Here is a 17,842-nt window from a genome sequence, read left to right on the forward strand (position 1 = left end):
CTGTTCAAATTAGATCACGTCAAACACTGGGCACATGAGATTAACAGTTGATTTCTTCTTAAAGTGGGTTTCTCTACGACATGTTCATAGGCGAGAATCATTATGCTTTATGAACTCAAGCAAACTTCTCACAAAAAGGCAGCTATAAATATGCAGAAACAAAAATTAATTAGAAATTTTCATTTCATCATATCAAAAATAAAGAACTTTTAAAAGCCAAATACCCTTGCTCTTTGGTGTTTGAAAAACTGTATGCTATTTAAGCTTATTTCAAAATGCTGCATATCCAATAGAAATGCTAATATTAAAACTTTTAAATGTCCACAAATTACAAATTTCCATATTCATGAGCTACAAGGTCCTTTGTTCACTTACTTAGATTTAATTTCCTTATAACAAATAAAATAAAAACAATTGGAAATGTTAACTCTTATCCTGCAAAGTCCCTCTTGAAAACATTTGTTCACATCTCTGACAGTAGTTAAATTGATTCTTGGCTTTCTAGTTGCTGCTAGCACTTGCAATGCTTTTATTGAAAGAGGCGGACTAGAGGTGGGGAAATCATTAAATGCCTCCATTAAGCATCCTGTAGTCTGCCTGTGTGTCACTGGTAACAGGTGCTTGGTTCCTGATGTCAGGAGGTCCATTGCCTCAGCTATAAGCAGCATGCAAATATCTGCCCGCCCAGTCACCCTGGCACTGCAACATGGTATTCAGGCATTTACTGCTCCTCCTGCTTCTCAGTCAGAACTGCAGGATTGTGGTTGTCCTGCCAAGCAGGCGTCAGGAGAATCGCTCTGTTGTCTGTTTGAATTGAGTGTTGTGAAGCAGGAGGCCAAAGAGAGGGGAAAATCTAATTTGAGAACCGCGGACTGAATCGTTTATCACATAATGCTTCCCTGGAGTCGGTGTGCCTCCAGAACCAAGAATAAATAATCACTATCCAGTGTTTGGAGGAAACACATCAAAGTGCCTTTGTGTCCTCACCTTTGTGGGCAGGCTCACTAAAACTGTGCAGCAGTAAAAAGAGTGTTAACTTCTATTTAGCCTAATTAACTAGGAGACAGATGCTAATGGAATCTGGTACACATACTTGAGGTTACAGAACTGCGGCAAATGGAGCCATGCCCAGCCACTAAGAGTAGGCTCATTCTGCCCAGTCTGTCTGAAAACTACATAACTATGAGGGGTATGCATCTACATCTGAGATTCCTCTGCTCTCACAGAGTTCACAGTAAGTGTGAGTTGTATTATGTTCATAGTTATATGTATACTGTACATGCTACTCAGTTGTATATACACGCATATGCATTATATATGCACATATTCTATTTTCTTTGCAAGTAGTGATGGAATTGCTAATATGTGAATGTTTCATGGTCTCTTTAATAATGTTGTATTGCTGCCAAATCATCACTCAGGCTTGTATCCTCAGTGATTTTTTAACCATCTGAATTGTCTGGGAAAAATGTCTTCAAACCCTTTAAGATGCAATTCCACATACATCTCATTAAGGGGATTCTTCGGTGATCAGAGCTCTCTAAGAACTGTGAATATTAGAACAGACATAAAACAACCACTTAGAAGATGCATAGTGTCACCAGAACCAATAGCTGAAAAGTAAGAAATGAGCAGAACCTAGCTCAAGAAGAGGAATTGGATGAAAAAGTGAAGACAAAATTTCATCAGGGGTCAGGCAGGAGGCAGGTGGTAAACACAGGTGTCTAGGTGCTAGGTCAATATTCTTTGAGTAGAAGGATGGATGGATCAACTACCAGGAAGCAGTCTCCCACTGCTCTTAAGTTTCCTCAAAGGAGTGGTTGTTATTTGCAACTTAGAAGTGAGCACCCCAGCAGGAGTGAGAAATGGCTGGGTGATGGAGGAACAATGGATTCCATGGAAGGTACAATGCAAGCTGAAAAGCCAGGAAACAGGGCATGGAATGTGAGTGAGGATAGACTAAAGAGAGAGAACCTGAGCTCACCACTCTGAGGCCACATAGCAGACTCAGAATTTCTTCTAGACAGAGGTGGACTTGCAGTGTACCATAACTGGCAACATGGAGGCTGCCCCAAGTAGGATTGACTTGGGTTGATTTGCTCTCTGAGGAATAAAAAAAGCTTTTCTTAAACTGAACTCAGTGTGATCAGACTCAGTGCCAGGAGCTGATGCTCTTTTTGGTAGAGATCAGTAGAAGGTAGTTGTGTAATAGAGACCAGCCTCTTAACCTTGTTGGAAATTTAGACCTTTGGCACAAACAGTCTCCAGTGAGAGTTATGTTCTTTTTGAGACAGCTGCAGATGTCAAAATGAAGTTATTTAATTAGCATCCTACAGGTTGAAAAAGCAGACATGACTGTAGCTACACCTCTTGTGTATCTTTGTTGAAGCTTGGTGAAGAAGCCAATGACTTTATGACAGAGAAGAGCAGGTGTCTCTGAGCAACTCCTCATATGATATGATATGCATATATCCAGGGCAGGGGAGAGAAGGGACCCTGTGAATGATCAAAATGGAGTGGGTAAGGCAGGGATATCTGTAGACAGTAACACAAGTGGAGAGAATGTCCCAAAAGGGAAGAAAGCCCTCAGCATCAAGGTTTTGAAGGAGGCTGTTTAGTAGCCTGGTTGACAGGGATATACTGGGAAAGACTTGCAGGTTGTGTGACAAGATTGGGAACCATTGGGTAATAAAGATGGAACCAAGAGTAGGAGGAGTGTGGGCGAATCATTTCTCACCTCTCACTTGCCATAAACACTGCCAATTAAGAAAGAGCATAGCTAAGACTCCAGCACCACACAGAATTATGATCAAGAATTTCAGCATCATTGTCTCCATCATTCAATGCACATGGTTAGGCATGTATATTTCAGAGGCTGTGTGACTAGGCACATCAAAGATGACACTAGGCAGAAGGCTCAGAGGTTAAGACTGCTTGCTGTTCTTTCAAGGAAGCAAGGTTTGCTTTTCAGCAACCATAGTGGCTCACAACCACCTGTAACTTCATTTCCAGAGGATATGATATCCTCTACTGACCTATGCAGGCTTGTGCACACATGTATGCATGCATAAATATCCTCTCTCTCAGACACACAAAAAATAAGATACATATTTTAAAAAGGATGATGCAACTCTCCTTAACCATGACTTGTCCACAATTAATGATGCACTATTGGGTGGTCTGTTTTCTACAAAATGCTAGAATGTTCTGAAAAAGCAGACAGGCTCAGTGGTTGCAGAGGCACTCGTCACAGGCTGTTTTTGTCTAGATCTTCACCTCATAAGCCTTCAGTTTCTAATAGTTTCTCTCCTATAAAACAGTCCTACCCCATTCAGCAATTAGCAGGGCCAAAGGCTCCCCTTGTTGTAAACAACCAATTACTTTTAAATGAAAACATGGCTATTAAATTATCTTTCAATAAAGTAAATTAGAGAGACCAGTCATGTAGCCCTCGGCCACTATTGCTAGCTATCAAGATATTGATCCAGCGGAGTCAGATCTTGTAAAGCTACTCCCATCATTTTCCCTAGAGTACAAAAGCTGGGAGCTCTAGTCAGCCATTGGAGAAACAGCCCAAGTTGACTTAACCCACGAGGGAAGGTCAGTTTTGGGCGATGAACTCCATTTTCTTGTGTTTCATGCACGATTAAATGGTAATTACACAGTAATGGAAAGCGTTTGGCTGATTACAGTGGACATAATTGCAGCACTCAGCATGCCCCCATTTTACACGCTATGCTAAGCAGGCAAGACAATGGACATTTGACGAGTGATATCTTCCTAGAACCCAGGGTTCATCTCCCTGGGGAGGGATTTTGTCTTACGCAAAGTGAAGAGAAACACACAGGCCACTGTGTGACACCTTCTAGTTCCTTTGAGGCCTTGAATCACAGGCACCACAGAAGCAGCAGCAGCTATGGGGACAATGTTCCTAGCTCAATATTTGTATTTTATCTTATTTTACTTTTTTATTCCATTCTATCCCATCCCACCCAACTCTATTTCTTTTTGAGATGAGGTCTCTTGTAACTCAGGCTGCCCTCTAATGCTCTAGGTAGCTGAGGATAGCCTTGAACTTCCTCATCCTCCTGTTCTCGCCTACAAGGGTTACAATCACAGGTGTTAACCATCATGACCAGCTGTTACAATTCGGAGGCTTGAACCCAGGTCTTCATGAATGATAGTCAAGCCTTCTACCTACTGAGCCCCAGACCCTGAGCATTATTTTAAAGTGGGTGACATGATCACTTAATAACACTTTCTTAAAAGTTTATTATTGATAAAAATAACTTGTGCTCACTTAAAAATCAGAGCTTTAGAAAATGAAAATATTCTGCTGGGTTTTCAACTAGCCTCAACATACTAAACACGGATGAGTAAAAGAACCACATAAGAAGCCAGGCCATGGGAAAGTCCAACACAGGTCCATGCCCTGCAGTAAAGAACAGAATGTGTTCCTCAGCAGTCAAAACTGAGGAGACACAGCAAGAACTTGTGATAATCAGGCCGGGGCAGAAAACCCTTCCTCACAACTGTTCAGGACTGAGTCCTCACCAACAAATCTGCACATGGGCATTTATTCCTAAGACATTTGTAGAGGTATTGGAGGGAGGCTGACTTGCCTGGTTTGCAGGGGATGGAGTGGCCACATCACACATTGAAGTCCTTTGAATGTATTCAACAGGAGCCATTCTGACTAGGGTGAGATGGGAACTCAAAGAAGTTGTATTTTGAATTCTCCTCAGAGCTAAGGATATTGAATGTGTTTTACAGTATTTGTTGGCCATTTGTGTGTCTTCTTCAGAGAATTGTTTAGTTCATTAGCTCATTTCTTGATTGGATTCTTTCCTAACGTAGTTCCTTATATTTTTGAGGTTAAGCCTTGAATGTGTACTTGGTCAAGAATTTATTCCTGTTCTAAGAGTTGGTTCTTCATTCTGGTAACTATTTACTTTGCCAGGCAAACTTTTTAAAATTCATGCAATTCCATTTGTTACTTCTTGGAACTAATTCCTGTGCTATTGGGTCAGGCAGTCCTTGCCTATGCTTACGTCATGGAGCCTTCTATTTACCTCTGTTTCATATATTTAGCTAAGGTCTTTGATGAATTTTGAGTTGGTCTCTAAGTGGGCTGAGAGGTACAGGTCTATTCTATGTTCTACTACATGTAGAAATCCAGTATTCCCAGCACCTTTTGTTTAATAGGCTATTTTCCCCCAGCACATGTTTTTGACACCATTGCCAAAACTTGAATAATTGCAGCTGTGTGGGTTTATTTCTTGGTCTCCTTTACTATTCGATAATCTTCACTGCATGTCGGTTTCTATGCCAGCGTCTTGCTGTTCTGTTACTATGGCTCTGTAATATAGTTTGAGATCAGCTACTACCCTATCTCCAACATTGCTTTTTTTTTTTAACTAAGGACAGATTTAGCTACATAGTGCCTCTTGTTTTCCCATTTAAAATCAATACTAAAATACTTAGTATTGATTTTTCTATTTCTGTGGAGAATGCCATTGAAATCTCAGTGGGGTCTGCAATAAATACACAGATCACTTTAAGTGTATAATGATTTTCACAACAGTTATTCTGCCCATGCGTGATCATTAGAGATCTACTGATCCTCATCTTCCAGTTTCTTCCATCACTGTCTTTAAATTTTCATTGTAGAAGTCTTTTACCCCTGTGGCTACATTTATTATATTTTATGGATATTTTAAAAGCTGTTGTGAATAGGACTCTTTTATAATTTCTTTCATGGTGAGTTGGTTATACGTACATAGAAGAACTATTGATTCTCTGTGTTGACTTTAGTGTAAGTTTTAACGGTTTTACAGTGGTTTATAGTCTTTGGAGCCTCTGGAGTATAGGATCCTGTTATCTACAAATATGGATAATTCGACTTCTTAAATTTCTACCTTTATCCTTTATGTTTTTTTCTATTTCTATTTAACTAAGACATTGAGCATTATACTGACTAAGAATAGAGAGAGTAGGCAGCCTTGTCTCATTCAACATTTCTCCTATTTAGTACAATGCCCTCAAACATAGCCTTTCTGATGGTGGGGTTTGCTCCCTCTGTTGCCAGTTCTTCAGGACTTTTATCACAAATGGATATTGAATTTTTCATCAAAGGCCTTTTCTGCACTGATTGAAATGATCATGAGACTTCTTTCTTTAAGTGCATGTGTGCTGAAGCATTCTTACAGATTTGTATCTGTGTAACCACCCTTGCTTCTTTGGAATGAAATCAGTGTGGTCATGATATATGACCTTAACGTGTTCTTGAATTGATTTGAAGACTTTTATTGAGAATTTTTATAGCTTTGTACATTAGTCAATAGCTTATTTCTTTGTTGTTGCTGTTGTGGCTTTAGGACTATGCTAATCAAAGGTTGGCTGTGACCCTTCTCTGTCTATTCTGTGGAACATTCTGAGGAGTATTGCTGTTAGGTCTTCTTTCAGTTCACCAGGAATCCAACTGTTCTTGGCCTTTTCTTTGTGAGGAGACTTTTTATTACTGCTTCAATCTCACTGATTTTTATTAACTTGCTCCAGTTATTTATAACATCTGGGTTTAATTTAGGTTAGTCCTATGTGTCTAGACATTTATTCATTTAGTCTAGATTGTCCAGTGTTTTAAACTGTGCCCTAGAGTTTCTCTGTATTTCATTTGAATCTATAGTAAGCTCCCCGATTTCAACTCTGCTTTTATTATTATTATTATTATTATTATTATTATTATTATTATCATTATTGTTACCATCATCATTTTTGGTATTTTCTGTTTTTCTCCTCATCATTTTTCTTAGACTTTCAGTCTTATTTTTTCAAAGTACCATGTCATTGCTTGATTGACTCTATATATTGTTCTTTGGTCCTCAACTCAATGAAGAGATGGAGATTTCAGTTTAATAACAAGATCTAACATCTATTGATCCCAAGAAACACATCCCACAGTTAAAGACACCCACAGGCTGAAAATCAAAGGATAGAAGACTATCACATAAACAGAAACCATTGCAGTTACTTCTGACATCTGATAAAGTTAACTTCAAACCAAAATTACTCAGAAGGGAGAAAGAAACAATTCATCAAGAAGATATGGCAATTGCAAAAGCATCAGGGCTCCTAAGGGGGGTTTTCTTGATTAAATTATCTGAAGAGGGAAGACCCACCCTAAATATGGAGAGCAGCCCGGATAATAGAAAATGGAGAAAAAACATTGCTTTTTGTTGGATTGTCTTTGTGCTTTCTGGCAACATCACTTAACCCAGTGTAGCTGTATTTCTTCACTGACACTAGAGCACAGCTTGTTGGGAGCCCAAGGTACCAAAGACTAAAAGCCCTCCAGGAATCTCCCAGGCTGCCTGTACCAGATTGAAACTACTGCCTCACATATTGGGCACCTACCACATTCCTGGTCGCCCAGTGTAAGGTGGTCATTGTTGGACTATCTGGGCCATATTTTGATATTGTAGAGGCTACTCTAATTAAATCCCCCTTGAATGTGTAATTCATTCTATCAGTTCTATTCGTTTAGAGGACCAAATTAACATAGTCAGATCATTGTTTGTTTCTTAGCTTCCACTGGCTCTCTTGGATTACTGTGTTGGACATGATAGATTCTATCTTAGTTCTCATTGGCTCAGACACTCTACTCACGGAATTTGCCCTTTCTTATGATCGTGCCATTGAAACTGTCTCCTCCTTCTATGAATAATGTTCCTTAAATATCTTCTGCAGTACAGGTTTGATGGTCATGAATTACTGCAGTTTCTGCTAGTTTCCTCCATCAATTTAAAAAGCTCTCTTTGATAGATGCAGCCTTCTTGGTTGGCAGCTACTTACTTTTGGGACTCAGATTATATCATCCCATGCTATCCAGGCTTGGAAGGTTGCTGATGTTTTTAATCTGAAGTTATTCTGATGTTTCCACCTTTATAAGTGAGGTGGTGTTTTTTTCCTATGGCTTTTAGTGTTGTCTCTTTCCTTTGTACTTTTTACATCTTAATTATAATTTGGGGGGAGAGATTCTTTTCTTGTCATACCTGTTTGGGGTATTTGGATAGACAATTCTTTCTCCAGATTTGGGGAATTTCATTGAGTAGATTCTTTGCACCTTTAATGTTTGTCTCAGCTTCTTCTTGACCATGAATTCTCAAGTTTGGTATCTTGATCATATCTCAAGTTAGTAGACATTGCGAACATGTTCACTTATTTGATTCTTAAGAGTGCCGAGTGTACTCAAATCCTGGTATTCTTTCCTCTTAATGTTTTTCATAGTGTTTATTGCTTGAGTCAAAGATACTTTTGTTTCCAAAGATTTTATTTTCTTTTAATTATCAGTTGTTTTATTGTTGTTGTTGTTGAATTTCCTTTCAGGTTTCTGACTTCTCCATCCATCATTCTGATATTCTTGGGCATTTTGCTGACTTCTTCCTTTGTTACTGACCTTCCTCTCCAGGTCCTGGATTGAATTTATCTTCTTTCCAGAAACCTTTTTGAGATTTGCACTTGGTAATTTCCCTTTGTTGAGATCCTTGCCTGCAGTAGCTGAGGAGTTAGGGTCTTTTAGAAGTGTCATTGTGTCCTGACACTTGGTCTTTTCATGCTGTGTGTCTCTGTGTTGTGACTTGTGTGTCTGTTGGTCTGGACAGCTCTTCTGTTGTGTTTGGAGATTTTCTATGCAACCCAGGATACAGAGCAAGGCAAATCTAACTGATTTTGGAAGTGGCTTTTACCTCCCATCCCCTGCCAGGAACAAGGCTGAATCTCTGTCTATGTTCTACTTCTTACTACGCAATGCAGTGTTCAGGTGTCTTTTTAAAGTCTGTTGTAGATTTCTAAAGTCCTCCCTCTTTGTCTCTTTAGAATTGAGAGTTTTCTTTCTTTTTTCAGTTTTATTATCTCCTTTAGAGTCTCACAAAGAGGCAGCTTCCAGCCTGCCATCTTATCCACAAGTCCCTGCAGTAAAAGCACCCTCTCATTCCATGCTGGACTCTGAGGTACATGTTGCTGCTCACCAGTAGGTTCTGACTCTCTGGATGCCTCACCTGTGTCTCTCATGTCTCCCATGCTTGTTCAAGCTCCTTGGTGGTTGTTTATGTTCTTGTGTGCCTGTGCTTTCCTCTATATGCCTCTCCAGCTACCTCTGCTCTCCTGTGTGGACACTGCTTCTGGGTGTCATGTGATTCTGTGCTATCCTTACCTTTTGGTGCTATCATCATCCTGCCCTGCTGTGTCTAGTCCTGGAATCCACACTGTTCTCTTCAGGGAATGCAGCCTTGAACTTGGCAACTTTTTCTGCCATTCTAAGCCAACTCAGCCACAAGCATAGAGACAGAGGGTCATACTCTCCTTACTGCAGGCCAAGAAAGGAGACCAAATTTCCCAAGTCACAGATATACCATGTTTTTATCCCGATTGTTTTTTCATTTCTGTGAACTTGAAGATGATCTTACTCATCTAGAGAAAGTCTGAAGCTAAGTGCGGAAGCATCAGCGATCCCAGAACAGGGAGGCAGAAGTGGGAGGATGGTATGTTCTAGGCTAGCCGGAACTACATAGTGAGACTCTACCTCTAAATAAAACAAATGAGAGAGAGAGAGAGAGAGAGAGAGAGAGAGAGAGAGAGAGAGAGGTGAACACAGTGTTTCTCCATGCATATCATGACACATCTAGAGGTTTATTGATTAGGACAGTAGGAGAATATGGAAAGACTCTGCTAAATTATGAGGGATTGACAACATTCAGGTCACTGTCTATAACTCCACATGTTGTAAAGTAATATATACCTAGGGACACTGTGGAATGACATCATAGTTTCTTTTCTATAGAAACATCTATAGGTCTATAGGTATATTCTTCCTGACAATATATTAAATTATTATATGGAGGGAAGAAAAATATCTAAAATTCCTTTTCCTACCCTGAATTAGGAACATATTCTTTGAATACAAAGACTTATGAAATAATATAGGAAAATTAGGGATCTTGGGGATTATACACTATTTTTGAAATGGAAACATTTATTTATTTATTTATTTATTTTTTTGGTTTTTCGAGACAGGGTTTCTCTGTGTAGCTTTGCGCCTTTCCTGGGACTCACTTGGTAGCCCAGGCTGGCCTCGAACTCACAGAGATCCGCCTGGCTCTGCCTCCCAAGTGCTGGGATTAAAGGCGTGCGCCACCTTAAAAATTGAGGGGACAGCTATAGAGCTAAGTACCCTTAACCATGTGACTGAGTACTGTGATCTTTAATCAACTGCACTGAAAGTTTATGTATGTCTATACAAAACCTTCACAGAGAAGTTTCTAGCAGCTGTATTCATAGGTGACCAGACTTGGACACTGCTGAGACATCCTTCAGCTGGTGGGTGATAGATAAGTGAACTCAACGTTCCTTCCACAGGGAGCTACTCTCACCTCTTAAGTGAAGTGTGGCACCCAGCCTTGAAAAGACATGGTTGAGACTGGACTGTGAGGTGCCAAGAGGAAAAAGCTTTATGAGTAAAGCTGTGTGACATGCCACGGCAGCTGTGCCCCATTCGGGAAAGGCAAACTCAAGGTGGGAAGGTAGTCAGGGATGTTCAGGGGCTGGGGGTGGGGCAAGAAGGGGTGGAACAGAGGCACTCATCTGACTGTGTTTGTTGGGTCCTCTAAAGAGACAGAACAGATAGAATGAATGATACATTCAAGGGGCATTTAGTTAGAGTGGCTTCCACAATATCACAATATGGCCCAGATAATCCAACAATGGCCGTCTCACACTGGAGAGATCAGGAATGTGGTAGTTGTTCAATATGCGAGGCAGCGGTTCTAATTTGATATTGGCAGCCCGGGAGACCCCTGGATGGCTTCTAGTCTTTGGTATCTGGGACCCCCAAAAAGCTGTTTCTAGCATCAGTGAGGGAATAGAGCTGCAACAGGTTAAGTGGCATAGGAGCCACAAGGAGCCACGGAGATCAGGCAAAAAGCACTGGTTTCTGTCCATTTTCTATGATCTGGGTTGCTGGGAGGTAATTACTCTTCGGAATGACACTGTGATGGTGGCTATGTGTATTTACACCCTGGTCTAAACCCAGGCCACAACAGCCAGAGCAAGTGCTGACATGAACTGGGGTGTCAGGAGAGAATGATGTGTCAGTTGGACTCATAGATTGACAAAGTGCCGCTCTGGAGAAGGACAGATGGGAAGTCGGCGCACGAGCAGCTGAGAGAAACCTATGAGAATGCTCTACTTCTCTTTAACTTTTCTGTGAACTGTAAAGTGCTGTAGAAAACAAAGTCTGCTGAAAATGTAAAAGCCAGAGTGTATGCAGAAGGGAAAATGACCTTGTCAGACTTTTTGTTTGCTAAATAAAGTGTACTGATAACCAACGTCCCAAAACAAAGGATGATTTTATACAACAGAAAACCAAAGGGGCACAATCCTAAACTAAAGGACTTATTTATTTATCACCAAGCTAGGATGGCCAATGAAAGAAACATCTTCAGACAGGTCCATTGTCCAGCAAAGATACTTCCGTATAAAGGTATGGCTCCAGTGGCTAGGGATGTAGCTCTGTCTTTAGAGTACATGTTAACATGCACGAATCCCTCCCTTCAATCCTCAGCACCATATAAACTCATGCCTGTAGTCATAACACCTGGGTGGTGGAGACAGGAAGACCAGAAGTTCAAGGTTATCTCTGGCTACATGGCAAGTTTGTGGGCATCTTGGGCTATGAGGCCTTGTCTCAAAAGAATGATAATCAAAATAAAAGTAAAGACATGTGTCTGCAAGTTATCGCCTCAAAGCACAGTGACACCAGAGTAAGAAATTGTGGAGACTGTAACCTTGATTTCATCGGTGACATTTGAAGGCATTCATTTGTCCTCAGCCTTACATTTCCTCATGCAAATACTAAACATGCCAAGAGACAGGCTCTGTGGGTGAAAGTTGATTGTCAGGATTCTTTGGCTGACCATGTATGTTACCAAATTATATGGCACCTCTGTCTGCTGCTCTTTGGAGGGTACTAAATGTTTGAATTGCCAGAGAATGTATCTGTTCCATCTTTCTGAGGAAGCAATTTGTTTGAATGGGCTGGGAAGTGTGGATGTGACTATCTTAAGTATGTAAGAGTTAAAATGTGGGAATGTGCCTCTCTCAGTAATAATTCAGCTAGTACATTAGCCAGAGGAAGGATACAGACACTTGTAAAATGGAGTTTGAAAGCACAGTATGAGTAAGCCCTGTTAGCAAGTGCCTGAGGCCCCAGACAGACTCAAATCAGGAAACCCAGAGTCAATGCCAGGTACAGGAGAACCCCAGACACAAGCACCACTTTCCCATATTAATGTCATTTGAAATCTGCCTCCTACTGCTGCCTAGAGAGTTGTTGTCCAGGTAGAAGCTTTGAAGCCTTTCTTTTCTCTACAGAATTCCCTACCTGTTAATATACACAGTTCCCAAGCCAACTCTACTCTTGACAATGATGAACTGAGGACATACCACCATAAAATACAGCCACTGGCATTTGAGAAAAGCAGCTCTATGACCTCCCGCCTCTATAGCTCTTGAAACAAGCACATTCAATCCTCTATAAGGTTAGTCACATGACTTTCCTGCCATAACAGTCTTTCCCATGAGCAGAGGAAGGCATACAGTGACGTGGAGAAGACTCTACCCTAGCGGGGCTCACAGGGCTCACTGCTGACTGCCATCTGTTCATACCATTTGCCCTCATAGGCTTCCACCTGAGCTTTCCTCTCTTCCCTTAGGTCTTCGCTTACAGATGTTCCCAAGTTACAAAAAACCAATAAGTAAAGTTGGCAATGTTTTTCTTGTGTTCATTTGTCCTTTGTCATAAGGACCTTGGTTATGAACCCATTCACAGATGAGAATAGAAATCTCTGTCCCCTAAATGAAAAAGAAAAGAAAAATTTCTTCTCCTTTCCAATAAGTCCTTTCCATGTCTCAATTTATGCTAAGCACACATTGCCCAATCACATATGAACCCAGAGCTCTGCGCCCTGGCACACACGAAAGTTGAAGGAAGGAACTCGTATTTGCACCTACTGGAAAACTGGATGGAGAAGCCAGACTTGCTGATGAAAAAGTCGCTGTCAAACTGCAGTGTGAGTGAGTTGAAGGTGCTGTGGATGTCCTCAGGCAGGGCCGAGCCGCTCCACTCCTTCAGCAGAATGTTGCTGTCCACAGGACCGTCCCAGACCTTGAGGATGTCATGAGCTGTCTCGGTGTCAAACACGATGAAGTGGAGGCTGCAAAGAGAGAGCAGAGCTTCTGTGGTCAGTGAGATTCATACTTTCCCTCCACAGAGGGCCTCATCCTAGCCACGAGGTTGTACTGACCACCAGCTCATTTCACATTTCCATCAAGCATGCTCTAGCACATCTGACAAAGAAGAATGAAGGTCCGGGCAGTTCAAAACACAGCACAGTCCAAACACATCAGTCACTAGTGTAGAGATTCATGGTATAGGCTAAGCTGCTGTCCAGAGACACAACATTTCATTCCAAGACTGCTAGATGGTTTTCATAATTCCAGCCAGAGTACACACATCCCTAGCAAGTTTGGTACCCTGGCGTCTTCTTATCAATGCTGTCCTTAGCATGCCACTAGGTGGCAGCACACACCCCAGGAGAAAGATTCCAAACCCAGCCTATTTGCTTGGTCTGTTCTGATGTCCTTTCTGTACATTTCATCTTCAGAGTTAGTACATTATTTGAGACAACGACACAAAAGCAGACTGCCTGATATAAATGCTCTTCTTTATAACATTCCGTCCACTTCTGTTAGACTTAGAGGTATTTCTGGAGACCATTTTTAAACCGGAAGAAGCTCACAGTGATGATGGAGAGATGGAAGAATTTAACTAAAGTTTGGCAAAAAGTCAATAAACGTTTCCTCAAAGTTCTTTATAGGTTTTCATTTACTGTTTATTGCTCGTGGATTTTGCCACAGACACAGTCACCATAGCTGACCTGCACAGAACTGTACGTGAATCTCAGCTACATCATTTCCCACATATTACATACAAGAAGGATTGGCGCATCTCTCCTAGGTAAAGCATAAAACATGTAGCGTACATTTAGACATTCGGTACAGAATAGCATATATAAAGTACAGAATGTAGTAGATTTACTTCTGAGCATGTATTTTCTCAATAGTTTGTCCTGCTTGTTTCAACTCTTTTCAAAACTAAATTTTTATGGGTATATCTCCATATCCCCTGCACACTACTAGCCAATCGCCTGCTTATCCTAATACCCCTCACTGTGTGTTGTGGTATTCCCAATTAGACTTTTGACATCTCCACACGTGCTAGTGTATGAGCTCCCTGAGTCCCTGGTCCCCTATATGTGTTTAATGGGAAGCATGAAGGTGGAACCTTGTAGACCTATATCATTCTCAGTTCAGTCTTACATTTTGAATCATGAATCTCCATGGGTAAAGAGTATAGTCTGTTAATTAACTTCAAGATTTAATTTATTTTTTATTTATGTGAGTGAGTGTGTGTGTGTGTGTGTGTGTGTGTGTGTGTGTGTGTGTATGTGTGTGGTGTGTGTGTTTTACATGCATGCACATGGATTGAAGGTGCTTGCAGAGGCCAGAAGAGGATGTCAGCTCCCCAGAGCTGGAGTAATAGGCAGTGGTGAGGAAGCTGATGTGGGTGCTAGGAACAGAATGTGGGTCCTCTGGAAGCACAGTTTACACTCTTAACCACTGAGCCATCTCTCCAGACCCCTGTTAATTATTTCAAATGTCCAGGGACTTGCTTTAGTCTTCCCTCCCCTGACTGGACCCCAGTTGCTCTCTCTGTCTTTCTCTCTCTCTCTCTCTCTCTCTCTCTCTCTCTCTCTCTCTCTCTCCCTCCCTCCCTCTAGTAATAGAGTACAGGACCACAGTGGGCATTCTGGAATGCCCATCCCAGGAGCTTTGGAGGGCTGGCATTACAAACAAACACCCAGCCATCCTGCTCCCCCTGTGACTCTACTTCTAGTCTCATAATAATGTGCCAAGGTATGTTCTTTGTCGAGTTTTTGCCAATCCTTGACACTGCACTATGTGTGGAGGCAGAAACTTTGACAGATATGCATATCTTGTTTAATCATGGCCTTTGATGATTAATGAGATTGACCATTGTGTGTGTGTGTGTGTGTGTGTGTGTGTGTGTGTGTGTGTGTGTGTATACAGAATTTTTCCTATAAAGAAGCTGAGCAATTCACTATTTGTAGAATCCCAGCAGTAAATGAAAAGCACCTCTGAGATCATGGAAGAAATCACTGAATTGCATAAGCAGCCATCACCATTTGTATTGTGATGGAAATGCACAGCAACAAGAATAAACAAAGAATACCACATCTAGTAGATGAAGAGTAGAACTGGATCAAAAGCAGAAATGGAGGGAGGGGGAGACTCTCAAGCACTGGATGGGAGTGACAGGCATAGACTGTTGAGGATAAGCCACACAGCAGGATGAGGTGTGAGCAAAGTCTTGAAGAAACACATGGAGTCTGAAACAGTCACACAAAGAGCCATTCCACCAAGCAAGGATCTGTAGCAGAGGACTTCAGCCTTGCAGAAAACCCAGGAACCCAGAGCAGCCAGAGCAGAGAGAGAGAGAGAGCAGTAAGTCATAAGGCCATAGAAGAAATGAGAGGTAGGTGATTGGGAGGAAGAAGAGACAAAGGAAATAGGACCTCTTAGGATGTGTTAAGTATTTTGTCTTTTTGGCTGGGTGAGATATCAAGTCCAGTGATTATGAAACAATTATCTCACCCTCAGTTGCAAAAATATGCTTATTTACTCTTCATGCTATAGAAAAAATATTACAGATGGATAATGTCAAATCTGTGACCTTCCCAAGAGATGCCAGAAGGAGATCCATGTTCCTTTTGGAAGCAGCACAGTGCAGACAATGAGAACCTAGCAGATTCTAGATTCACATTGTAAAGTAGCAAAATCAGGTGGAGGGCTATGGAAAAGAGGATGTGAGGAGCTTTAAAGATTTTTAGCTTCAAAAACAAAAAGACTGGAGTGGCCATCAACCCATTTGAGAAAAGGAGAAGGTGGGCACCTATGTGACTTGGAAGAGTGCAATCTCTGGGTTGGACCTCAGAGCTCAGAACTATGCAGAGGGAAATACAAAGGCAGTTCTAACATGGTGAGGGGCTCCAGAAGAAGTCTAGATGTTAATCAGACTCATATGTTTCCCACTGATGCATGATTTTAAACCCTAAGACAGGATAAAGGTACCAAAGTTCATGGACAGAGACAGAACAGGACCATAGCCAACACATTACCTGATCACAGGCATCTGCTCATTTGCATAATGTGTCATTTCTCTTTCTAATTAGGGTTGATGTTGAACGATAAAAAAAAAAGGAATGACAAGGAAAGGACATGACATGGTGGAGGAGAAAGTGTATTGTAGACAAAAGGGGGAGCATAGTCAGGGCAAGGACATCAGGGAGAGTCCAGAGTAGACATGACCCTGAGCCCTGTGAGGAGAGGTGGGAGGGAAAGAGAGCAAGGATAGAGAAGAACCAGATGTAGCAGCCAAGAGGGCAAAAGGTACAAGACAGGTGGGTAACCAAGATGGCTGAATTGTATAGGGAAGAGCCTCTGGGAATAGAGCAGCCCAGCCTAATACCTTGGCTGCAGAAGTTCAGGGTAGAGTATACCAGCCAGGAGGACCCTGTAACAGCTAGGAACTGAGGGATGCAGGGAGATCCACTTTTAGATCCATTTGTCCTAGGGTTTGAGACCTGTCTACTATCTACTATCTGAATACAGCTGCCTACTCTCCTCTTGCTGAATTCTTTGCCACATGAAAAGACACCTGCCACTTAAACCATGGACATATTTGTTGCATTTCCTGCTCTTCTGTTTCTCATAAAAAAAAAAAAAAGACCAAAATCTTGTGACGTTATTCCTCCCCTTTCATTTGGATAAGCACACATGTTTTTACTGGCATGCAAATAAGATGGATTTTAGAGTTCAGCTAAGGTTTTCTCTCCTCAACTTCCTTCCTCTTTTGATGGCTAGGTTGCTTTAGACTATTAAAAAAATTAGACCACTTCCTTCTTTATTGATTTTTCTGATCTGGAAGCTGTTTACAACATATCATTATAAGATACCTATTATATTTTAAAGTTTCTAAAGAGTGATTTCATGTTTACATACATTTCCTTTCTATAGAAAAATTGTCAGTTATTTTTCTACTCAATGATATACAGAAAAATAACTTTTTGCATTTTTTCATTTACTAATTACCTTTATTGTCTCTTTTATTTATTTGTTGAGACAGGGTTTCACTCTATGCTGGGCTGACCTGAAACCCACTGTGTAGCCTAAGCAGGCTTTGAACTCACAACAGTCCTCCAACCTAATCTTTACAAATTACAGGTGTGAGCACCTATACCCAACTTTTTCTTTCATTATCTTATTGTTCTTTTATTTTATGCATTTCTTTACATTTTCATTTCTTGAATTTATTCTTTCCTATATTCTATATTTCTATTATCTAAATGCAAAACTTGGTGACTTTTCTATTTTAATTTTTTAAAATGTTTGGGGTGTGTGTGTTTGTGCATGTGCATGCGTGCACACACTTATGTCATGTGGATGTCAGAAGACAGCTTATGTGTGTCAATTCTATTTTCATAGTGTGTGTTCTGGGAATTGAACTCAGATTGTCAGGCTTGACAACAAACACCTTTATCCATCTCACTGGACAAACTGGTTTGTTTCAAATTATGTTCACTGAATACACAACCCCTGCCATCTATCAACACTAGAAACTGAGGTAAAAAAGGAAGACAGCTACTAC

General features: G+C 41.0%; 1 protein-coding gene across 1 annotated transcript in view; it reads right to left on the reverse strand.

Moving 5' to 3' along the window:
• Csmd1 (CUB and Sushi multiple domains 1) overlaps positions 1 to 17,842 on the reverse strand; it is a 1,274,530-nt gene that overhangs the window by 210,144 nt on the left and 1,046,544 nt on the right. The window contains 1 exon segment of the mRNA XM_059244994.1: positions 13,066 to 13,268. Within this exon segment, the coding sequence (XP_059100977.1) occupies positions 13,066 to 13,268 (203 nt within the window).

This window comes from Peromyscus eremicus, chromosome 17 (genome assembly GCF_949786415.1).
Source record: "Peromyscus eremicus chromosome 17, PerEre_H2_v1, whole genome shotgun sequence".
NCBI classification, from domain to species: Eukaryota; Metazoa; Chordata; class Mammalia; order Rodentia; family Cricetidae; genus Peromyscus; species Peromyscus eremicus.